Consider the following 11,647-nt stretch of genomic DNA (forward strand, 5'->3'; position numbering starts at 1 on the left):
ATCACACTTGCCGAACTAATTTCCTGAATCAACAATACCTGTATTCCTTCTGTTTAACACACTTTCCTTCTGGATCATCATGTCTGCCTCCTTCTCATAATTAGATCTGAAGTCAAAGGCCACTTTTACAGAGAGGCTCCTTAGCCACCATAGCTAGAGCAACAACCTGCCCTTCACACACCCTCACGTTTTCCTATTTTATTATTTTCTCAGCTTATGTAAGTATCTGAAAATCCCTTATGTGTTTATGAGTGTATTGAATGCCCACCCTTACAGAATGTCAGCCCCCTGTGGCCTGGGTCTTTTGGTTGTTTACATTCAATATTCCAGATCCTAGACCAGGACCTGGAATACAGTAGGAAAGCAATAAGTGTTTAGTGATTGACCATAGAACTTTTGATATGAAAATAACTCAGTATAACATGAGAATTAGAAAGGTCCCTGGGGATCGCTGTAATGATAATTGACCTATAGTCTTCTCAGGCAAACTATAAGACCAGATGGGGTAAAAATCAATGCATTCATAGGATATGACTCTTCCCTCTTTGGAAACATTCAGAGGGATCATTATTTTAAAAGTCAGTCGTTAGTCATTTTAATTATAACTATGCTGGCTTCCTAATGTTCAGTAATGTAATATGTATGCGTGTACGTATTGAGGGGTCCTTGTTTGTATATGGTAGCCCTGGTGGCACAGTGGTAAAGAGCTATACCTGCTAACCAAATGGTTGGCAGTTCGAATCTACCAGCTGCTGCTTGGAAACCCTATAGGGCAGTTTTCCTCTGCCCTGTAGGGTTACTATGAGTTGGAATCGACTCGATGGGCAGTGGGTTTGGTTTTTTGGGTATTGTCTGTGTATGGGTTCAGCTGCTAACCAAAAGGTCGGCAGTTTGAATCCACTAGCCACTCTTAGGAAACCATATGGGGCAGTTCTACTCTGTCCTATAAGGTCGCTGTGAGTTGGAATTGACTCAACAGCAACAGGTCTTTTTTTTTTGTTTTGTTTGTATATGTACCCTTAAAACAAAAACAAATACAAAAGGTATATTTTTCTCTTGTATGTTGATTCTTTTTAAGCAGTATAAAATGAAACTTACTCAGAAATCTTCTTTTGTTTCATATCTCAAAGTCTAGTGGTCTTGGATCATGATAGGAGCTGTGAATATTAATTATTTAGTTTACTCTCAAAATGTAATTCAGGATCTCAGGTCTTCCAACTGAGGATTTATGAGATTTTGATATTTATTTCCAGCAATAGGATAAGGCTTATCACTTAAATCCTTAGCGCCACTATATTGGCAATATTCCTAAAAATGCACGGACAGGTTTCACGCATGTATGGACATAGAAAGTTTTTTGTTTTTTTTTTGGTAATAAAATATTTTTCTGATTATAATAGTAACACATGCCAATTTTAGAAAATTTATAAAATCGTAAAATTACAAGGGAAATAATAAATGTACCCTGACAGAGAACACAACAGAGAGTCCCTGATGGAGCGGGAGAAAAGTGTGGAGCAGAACTCAAATTCACATAAAAAGACCAGACTTAATGATTTGACTGAGATTGGAGGAACCCCCAAAGCCATGGCCCCACACACTGTGTTAACCCAGAGCTAAAACCATTCCCGGAACCCACTCTTCAGACAAAGATTAGATTGGACTATAAAACATAAAATAATAACTCAGGAAGGGTGTGATGCTTAGTTCAAGCAGACACAGGAGACCAAATGGGCGGCTCCTGTCTGGAGGCGGGATGAGAAGGCAGAAAGGGACAGGAGCTGATTGGATAGACGCAGAAACCAGAGTGGAAAGGGGGAGTGTGCTGTCACATTGTAGGGATTGCAACTAATGTCACAAAACAATGTGTATAAATTTTTGTATGAGAAATTAAACTTTTCACCTAAAGCACGATAAAAATAAATAAATGTAACTCATAACCTTACTATCCAGAGATAGTAACTATTAACATATTGTATATATTTTTCATTTTTCTCATGTTTATATATGTATACATGCAAATATATGAATGATAATGAAACTCTTAACTTGATTTTATTGAATTTCAGTGAATTTTCTGAAGTCATTTCTACTTTTTATAGACAAATATGGTGTAGCTTATTTTATCATGTTTTATTAACTTGAGTAATAATTTGCTTTTCTTTTATTTTCATATGGAGCCCTGGTGGCACAGTGGTTAAGTGCTCGGCTATTAGCCAAAAGGTCAGCAGTTTGAATCTACCAGCCACTCCTTGGAAACCCTATGAGGCAGTTTTACTGTGCCCTGTAAGGTTGTTATGAATAGGAATCTACTTGACGGCAAACGGATTTTGAGTTTATTTACACATAGGAAATATTTACGCTTATTTAGAGGGAAAACCCAAAACCGTTGCCTTCGAATCGATCCTGACTCATAGCGACCCTACTGGACAGAGCAGAGCTGCCCCATAGGGTTTCCAAGGAGCGCCTGATGGATTCGAACTGCAGACCTTTTGGTTAGCAGACCTAGCTCTTAAACACTACACCACCAGGGATTAGTATGCTTTATTTAGGCAGTAAATAAATACTTAATGTGAAAGACTTTTAATACCATTTTAAAATGCTTTCTCCTAGAAATTGTTCATTACTTCCATATTATAGGACAACTTAGAGAATAAAATAATTTAAATTCAACCAAGTGCTCATGTTTTGTGAAATTTAATTAATCAATTTGATTGGACTACAAAATAAGGATGCAATTTTAGCTTTATTCAAAATCCAGAACAAGCAGTAGACTCTTTTGGAAGTTGTAAAAACATGAAAGATAATTATTTCTTCAGAGAGCATCATTAGCAATATACTGGTTGAAAACTGAAGTCTGGAATGGCATTTCTCAAATAGTAGACTAATTGTTTAATGTCAAACATGGCTCGTTTGATGTCAAGCAAGAACACGGCAATGTAGGACACAGAACGCACACCCATGCAAAAAATTCTTACCTTCACACTTTCAGTTCCAGTTTCTAATCAGTAATTTAGAATGTAGCTGTCTAATGACCTTTATATGTTCCTATCTTTTAAATACTATGTTTTGCATATATAGAGTTTTTTTTTTTTTTTTTTTAGCAAAATAAAGTATTTTAGGGGATAATTTTCTACGTTTTTGTTTACTTTTACTGAAGCAAGGAAAACTGACAGAGACTGGATTAGGTATTTTCAGTTTCAGATCAGTGAATTAGTGCTAGAAGTTTATATGGATGACCCAGAGATCGGTAAGGACAAGAACGGCAGGTGCGGGGTATAAACGTGGATGCTGTCTGGGGCAGCTGGGGAAATAGACCTAGGAATTCCTATTTGCAGGAGAGGTCTGAGAACGTAGTAATAGAGAAAAAGTAAAAAAGAAGCAGGACTTAAATTCTCTAAGGAGAAAGGACAAAGAGAGTAAAGGGGAAATAGGAGAGGTAACAGGAATAGGAAATTTGATGCTGTAGTTTGGGGAAGCAGTGGGGAAGGTGTAGAGAAAAAAGTTCCACCATATGAGGACATCTGGACTGGTTTCTTCCTTTCTTGAATCTTCATGTCATCAAGATTTCATCTAAATGAAATCTTATTTTTCCAATCTGTTTTTCTTATAAATTCTGATAGTTTTTTAATAGATGATTTTAATGAACTCTGACTCCATGACATACTAATTGTTGGTAAGTTTCTTTAGAAAGCATAGGATTTGTATTCAGAGGTCATCCTTTACAGTACTTACCAGGTGTTTGATCTTCACATGATTTGTACTTAAAGCCATTTGTAAATGTTGACGATTTTATATAAATTTAAGTTTAGGTTATGATTTTAATTACCGTATTTAATAAGAAATGTTAGGTTAGCATAGATTGAAAAAAATTAATTCCCTTATCCATCACTTAGTTTTACATGTTTTTATTTATTAATAATTTATAGTTTTATGTATTTCATTTATTAATCACATAGCTTTATACATTTTTATATTATTAAATATTTCAAACACAGAAAAGATGAACAGTACAACACCCATTCTGCCATATTTGTTTCAGATCCCCATGTTATAAAAGAAATAAAATATTACAGCTACAACTAAGGTCCCTTGGTCCCTGTTTCTGACAAGGCTGGACACTATACCGCTTAGGCTTTGTAGGAGTAGCTGATAACACCAGGCTCCTTGCAGACAGTCTGGCTCCCAAAGAGAGCAGCAGAAGGTACTGAATAGAGCATGCTTAGCATCTTCTCTCAAACTCACCAGTAAGATGTATCCCTTCTGCTTATCAGGAAGAAAATATGCAGAAAGAAGCTAGGAATGTAACTCTCATTTAGGTCCTGCCAGAAGAAAATAAAGTCAGAGAAAAATAGTTCCCAGTCAGCAGATACATACCCTTTTACAGCTTACCTTGAATTCGTTCTCTTCCTTAATGAGTCACATAAATCTAGTTCATTTATTTTACCTATTCCTACTGTAGTAGTGGAAACCCTGGTGGCATAGTAGTTAAGAGCTACGGCTGTTAATCAAAAGGTTGGCAGTTCAAATCCACCAGGTGCTCCCTGGAAACCCTATGGGCAGTTCTGCTCTGTCTTATATGGTTGACATGAGTCAGAATCAACTTGACGGCAGTGGGTTAACGTAGTAGTAGTGGAGCCCTGATGGTGCAGTGGTTAGCCTGGCTCCTAACCAAAAGGTCGGCAGTTTGAATCTACCTGGCACTCCTTGGAAACCATATAGGGCAGTTCTACTCTGTCCTATAGGGTTGCTGTGAGCCAGAGTTGACTGGACACAACGGGTTTGGTTTTTGGAATGTAGTAGTATATGGAGGCAATGGTGGTTCAGTGGTAGGACTCTCACCTTCCACGCCAGAGAGCCAGGTTGGAGACCTGAGTATGATTCCCGGCCAAAGCATATCATGTGCAGCCACCACCTACCTGTCACTGGAGGCTTGCCTGTTGCTGTGATGCTGAGCAGGTTTCAGTGGCATTTCCAGACTAAGACAGGAGGATAGGCCTGATGATCTACCGCTGAAAAGCAGCCACTGAAAAACCCTGTAGATGACAATGGTTCAGTCTGCAGCTGATCATAGGGATGGTGAAGGACCAGTCAGTGTTTTGTTCAGTAGTGCTTGAGGGCATCATGAGTCTGGCTGACATGATGACAGCTAACGACAACAATATAGTCAAACCAGCTTCAGTGGGAAGAGAGGGATTGTTGCTTGCTATGGTATAAATATTCCCGCCATGGCCTGTTTCAGGCCAGCGGTCTTTAACTGGCTTGCAGAGTTCCTGAATGCGTGACATTTCGCTCTGACAAGCCAGTATGAGCGAGAACCAGAACATCGCTATATGTGTGTGTAATATAATACGTATTCTAGTATGTGAATCAGCCAGAATGTATCTTCTAACAACAGTTAATTACAGCATATTTAGTTTTTCACTATTGCAAAAAGCGATTTGATAATTGTCATCGTACAAATGTTTCTAAATTACCTACCTAAAAGTGGTATTCCCAGATCATAAAATACCCCCGTTTTCAGCTTTACTAGACACACTGCCCAAATTGGTTTTACAAGTTCCACTAAGAGTGAGTAAAGATTTCTGTTTCTCCAAAGCCTGAAATTATCAGACTTAATACCAGTATGATGGGTGTGATGTGAATCTAATTAATTTTATTTAATAAAGCTATTTAATCTTCATAAAAATATTCAGGGATATGTACTATTATTATCCCCATCTTAAAGACTGGTAAATTGATGACGTTTCTGTATTTCAGACCTAGATTCATCAGACTTCGAAGTTCATCCTTTTGATACTATACAGTTCTATACCTTTTCATTATACATTACCAAGTACTCTGCCGTATAAATAATAGACACTCAAAAATATTTATGAATTCATGACTAAAGCATCATTTTCATTATGTTGCAAGTTGATGTACTGATAAAAATTAGGTAATAGAATACTCATGTGCTATATTCTCCTCAAGGCCAGTCATTCTTGGGACATAGATTTCTATTCAGTTTGTTTCTACAGTACATGGAACCGAAATTCAATTCAGCACCATCATTCTGTTTTATTTACACGTGATATCATTGGCTGGTGAGCAGAAGGCTGTGGTGTGTTGGGCAGATATGATAAATGATTTTCTGTAGAAGTTGGTTTAGAGCCCAGAACCATTCCACCTTTTTAACCCATGGCCTGGCTAATAGAACAGAGAGTTCTCACTAAGTTTGATAGAAAGCTAGGAAAGCAGAAGAGAAGAGGAGCCAGTAACTTAATCAGAAGAGCCGGAATTTAACATGGATTTATCGGAATCGACTTGATGACAACGGGTTTGACTTGTTTTTGTTATCATAGACAAGCAGTAAGTAACAATAAAATTTGGTAGACCTCACTAAGAAGAGAAAATACTGCAACTGTAAGATAGTAAATAGAGGGTCAATAAAACCAAAACCCACTGCCATTGAGTTGATTCTGACTCATAGCGACCCTATAGGACAGAGTAGAACTGCCCGGTAGAGTTCCCAAGGACTGCCTGGTGGATTCGAACTGCCAACCTTTTGGTTAGCAGTGGTAGCACTTAACCACTAGGCCACCAGGGTTTCCAGAGGATCAATATATACAATTAAATCTTGTTTGAGTTCTACTAACTGGAATTCATAGTAATTTTATTGAAAGATCCAAAAGTTATTCTCACATCAATTTATCTATTTAACTTACAGAAAACTGATGGCGCTTTTCTTTCACATGATGACTTCTCACTGATATTTATAAAGTGAACTAATAAATGAATGCTGTCCTTATCTTTTTCAAGCTGGGAGGTCTTTATTCTATACCAAATTATGTGGTGTTGTTTTACTATTATTAGGCCTTTGAATTATTTTCAGTTTTTTCATTATTGTGAATTTCATTGTTACTTAGGTTTTATCTTTGTAAAAGTATATTGTAATTATTGTTTTTTTTCTAATGTGAGTGAAATATATTAGTTTGCAGAATTTTCTTGTTCCTGTGAATTGATTCTCCATTGTACTTTTTCTGTGAAGATGTTCATTAATGTCATTAGAATCTTCCCACCAATCACACATAAAATGGCTGATTTATTAATATCCTCAGGTATATTCATTTAGTTATGTTGTCTTTTTCTTTTGAGTACAAAAATGTTTATATTAGTATTCAATTTTAATATTTTTATTCTAATCTTTTCAGGTTACTCAAAGACTGTCCTGGTTTTGTGTTTACCCCTCGATCGAGAGAGGAGCTTCCACCAAACTTCCCCAGTGAAATTCCTGGAATCTGTCATTTTCTTGATGCTTATCTACAAGGAACAAATTCAAAGCCATGGTTCCAAAAGAAAGATAATGAAGATGGCAATGCCAATTTTTTAGGCAAAGCGTCAGGAATAGATTAGCAAAATGTATACCTGATTATAAGTCTTTGGGGTTTGACTCTTTTTGAGTATGTCTGGAACCTCAGAAAGCACTTTAAGATTGCAAATGGCTAAAGATCAGTATTAAAATATCAGTAGCGTAAGTCAAGATCTACTTTTTCTCCCACTTAACATGACAAAAATGTTCACTTCAGTATCTCAGCTCTACTGTTAGAAAAAAAAAAGCCTCAACGAGTGATTTTTTAGGCAGTTTCTGTTCTGTAACGATCACTACCTGTAGTCACAGTTGAACACGTTGTACATACACCTGGTCGTTGTAGTGAACTGTACGAAGTGATGGAGTTGCCTGCAGTCTTGTGCCCTGGTGGAGTGCCGTGGTTATTAAAGCGTGTTTGTGATAGTGTTGCCTTAACAAAGTTTCTTGAATAGAAATTAGTCTTTGATACAGTAAGTTCTTCCAACCGTGCATTTTATTATCACATTTTCTCATTGTAACTGTTAGCACATATAACAAAGTAGACTGAGTTTTTTTCTCTCTTTTCTTTTTACTTTCATTTTTCCTTTTAGAAAATAAGCCAATATGGGTTAGATGCAATATAAATGTAAGTCTTCTGTAAATATCAGTGATTATTTTTAGTTCTGGAAGTTAAAAATATTCTCCATAACATAATGTGTCAACAATAAATATTTCCTTTGTTTAACATTTATTACTTTTTTTTTTTATTTTATAGATGGTAAAGGCTATTTTAAGGAGCCCTGATGGCACAGTGGTTAAGGGCTCAGGTGCTAACCAAAAGGTTGGCAGTTCAAACCCACTAGCTGCTCCAATAGAGAAGGATGTGGCAGTCTGCTTCAGTAAAGATTACAGCCTTGGAAACCCTATGGAGCAGTTCTGCTCTGTCTATAGGGTAACTGTGAGTCAGAATAGGACACGGAATGTACACCCATACAAAAAATTCTTACCCTCAAATTTTTGGTTCCAAATTCTCATCAGTAATTTAGAATGTAGCAGTTTAATGACCATTATACATTCCATTCTTTTAAATGTTATGAGAAGGTTTACTTTATTTTAGTAAAATATTTTATTTCAGCGGATAGTTTTCTACACTTTTGTTTGCTTTTACTGAAGTGAGGAAAACTCACAGAGACTGGATTAGGTATTTTTAGTTTCAGTTCAGTGGATTAGTGTTAGAGGTTTATGTGAGTGACCCAGACATCAGTGAGGACAAAAATGGGAGGTGCAGAGTATAAATGTGGATGCTGTCCAGGGCCAGTGGGGAAATACACCTAGGAATTCCTGTTTGCAGGAGAGGCCTGAGAACATAATGATAGAGAAGCAGGACTTGAATTCTATAAGGAGAAAGGACAAAGAATAAAAGGGAATTAGGAGAGGTAACATAAAGTAGGAGCATTGTTTGGTTTTAGTTTGGAAAAAAAAGAAAGGCTATTTTAATTCATACTAGCAATTTAATTCCTAATGATTCATTTTGATATCATAGGAGCAAAGTATTCAGGATGAAAAAAGCTTATTATAAACTATTTTAAAATACAGTAATACCATTCAAATTTAATTTAGCCAGAAGCAACATAGGAGGACAATAAGCATCCGGGAACCTCCCAAAAAATACTTAGTAAAGGATTCGTACCTGCATACATGCACGTGCACACACACATATGCTTAGTTTTCTAAGGCTGGCATAACAAAACACTACAAAGTGCGTGGCTTTAAAGAAGAGACATTTACTGTCTCACAGTTCTGGAGGCTAGAAGTCTGAATTCAAGGCCTCAACAGGGCCATGCTCTCCCTGTCCATTACAGACAAATATCCTTTCTGTCTCTTCCAGCTTCTGGTAGTCTCAGGCATTTGTTGACATTCCTTGGCTTGTAGTCTGAATTCACATGGCATCTTCAACCTGTGAGCACTGCTTCTGTGTCTGTTCTCTCCTTTTATAAGATACCACTCAGAAGGGATCAGGATCCACCCTATTTTGGCATGATCTCCTTAACTGATACCGTCTTCAAAGAAAGACCCTATTTCCAAAAGAGATCTCATTCACAGAACAAGAATTAGGACTTCAGTATATCATTTTGTGGACATGCTTCAATCCATAGCACACACTCAGCAGTTCTCTGAACCTACTTCAGCAGACAGCCTTCATTGCCATACCAAGTCCTAGAAAGTTCCAATAAGAAAATCTAAGCTCAGATAAGGGAAATAAGACTGCTTTGGGTTTAGTGGGTCTTTCAGATGCTTGTGTATCTTTCTTAGGTGTTTGTGCTAACCACTTCAGTGTGTATAGGTATTAACAATCAAGTTTTGGTGGCATTAAGTACAAATTTGTGAATTTTTTGTTCTCGTTGAAATATCTTGGTGCTTTTCTTGAGAGATTGTTAATATTGATGAAGAAAATGATGCAGTGATATCATTATGGAAATTTCTGAACATTTTTATGGCACTTGAATTTTACTTTTAATGATGTCAGTTTAAGTTCTGTGAAGAACTAAATGCCTACAGAGTTTGGTTGGGATAAGGATTTGATTTTAAAAATAGCTCAACTTCAGAGCAAGAGCAAGGTGACCATTGTGGTTTTTAAATAAATATCAGCAGAGCCATAGATACATTAAACTTGTATTTGTATTTCTGAGAAATCGCTCACTTTCAAAGTTCTTTAACCGTCTCTATTATCCCCTAGACTAGCTCATGGTGACTTCAGGAATAGAAAGTCAGTATTGACTGCCCTCTGGTATCCCAACGGTGATTGTTCTTGGGTGCAATCAAGTTGTTTCTGACTCATAGTGACACCATGTGACAAAGTAGAGCTGCCCCATAGTGTTTTCTAGGCTGCGGAGTAGTGGTTAAGTGCAACAGCTACTAACCAAAAGATTGGCAGTTCAAATCCACCAGGCACTCCTTGGAAACTCTATGGGGCAGTTCTCCTCTGTCCCGTAGGGTTGCTGTGAGTCAGAATTGACTCGATGGCAAGAGGTTTGGTTTTTTTTATTTTAATCTTTATGGAAGCAGATCGTCACGTCTTTCTCCATAGAGCCACAGGTGGTTTTGAACCACCAACCTTTCAGTTAGCAGCTGAGAGCTTAATCATTGTATCACCAGGGCTCCTTACTTCAAGTATACTATTATATATATATGTGTGTATATATATATATATACATATATATATATAAAACATTGAGTACTATTTACAAAATGATACCCCAATGCCCTGAAAAAAATGAATTTGTTTCATTACATATCCTATTATTAGGGGGTACCATAGATCTTGGGGAAATACAGACTCACAGTTATATGAAGTTAATAGAAGTACTTACAAGAAAAATAGAGACAAATATATTTTCTTTCTGCAATTGAATCCTTATTATAGAGAAAAATAATAGGAATTAATGGAAATCAAAAAGCATAAAATAAAATGTCTTCTTTGTCAAATATTGAAGCAGACCCTAATTTGAAAATAATCTATGCCCTAAAAGTTTGTAAGTTAATTAGAATTCAAAAAGTATTTTCTTTGTGTGTGTGTGTATACACGGAGAGAGAACAAATGGGGTATAATATAAATAATCTGGGTAAGGACTATATGGAAGTTCCTTGTATTATTTCTTAAACTTTTCTAAAATTTTGACATTTTATCTAAATAAAAAGGTATTTTTCCAGAGAAATAAAATCATCCATGATAGGTTCCCCAGGCCAGCCTCCAAAGGTTCATTAATTATGGAATATTCTTGTGGACCCTAAGCAAGTTGGACATACAGCATATCCCTAATACAGTGAAGTTTAAGTTCACAACTTGAATGTTAAAAAAAAAAAAATTAAGGAATCCTTTTCTTATCTACTTCTGAGGGCAAAGGCTATGAAGACACTTTCAGATCCGAACCACCCGTGGTACAGTGTGCAGAGACCCTGGAGGACAGGTTCTCAAGGGAAGTAAAAGACCAAAGTGGTATAGAGTGGAATTGAGGAAGGAGAAGAGAATGGACAGATAGGGTTGGGGCTAAGGATACTGTGTCTTCTTAACATTTTAACTACCCTAACAAAATAATGGGGGGTGGGGTGGGGGAGGAGGTTGTCCCAGGATAGCTTTCTGTTTAACCCATGTCTCCTGAGAATCCTGGGAGCTACACCTTGTGTTCTAAATTTATTGGGTTTACATGCCTGGTTTCTTGTTTTTTTGATCCAATGCACAAATTAGCTATTCGTACGTATTTATCAATCAAGTATAGTTACACTGAAGTCTAAAGATTTTTGCATCAAGAAGGAAAG

The 11,647-nt window shown here is 36.7% G+C and overlaps 1 protein-coding gene across 8 annotated transcripts in view; it reads left to right on the forward strand.

The window, feature by feature from the left end:
- Positions 1 to 11,372, forward strand: part of GUCY1A1 (guanylate cyclase 1 soluble subunit alpha 1) — an 85,309-nt gene extending 73,937 nt beyond the window's left edge. For all 8 annotated transcript variants that reach the window (XM_023541809.2, XM_064267625.1, XM_064267626.1 and 5 more), the window contains one exon: positions 7,194 to 11,372. In XM_023541809.2, coding sequence (XP_023397577.2) covers positions 7,194 to 7,395 — 202 coding nt within the window. In that variant the 3' untranslated portion in view covers positions 7,396 to 11,372. The remainder of the gene's footprint in view (positions 1 to 7,193) is intronic.
- Positions 11,373 to 11,647: the final 275 nt, after the last annotated feature.

This window comes from Loxodonta africana, chromosome 13, assembly GCF_030014295.1.
Source record: "Loxodonta africana isolate mLoxAfr1 chromosome 13, mLoxAfr1.hap2, whole genome shotgun sequence".
Classification (NCBI taxonomy): domain Eukaryota; kingdom Metazoa; phylum Chordata; class Mammalia; order Proboscidea; family Elephantidae; genus Loxodonta; species Loxodonta africana.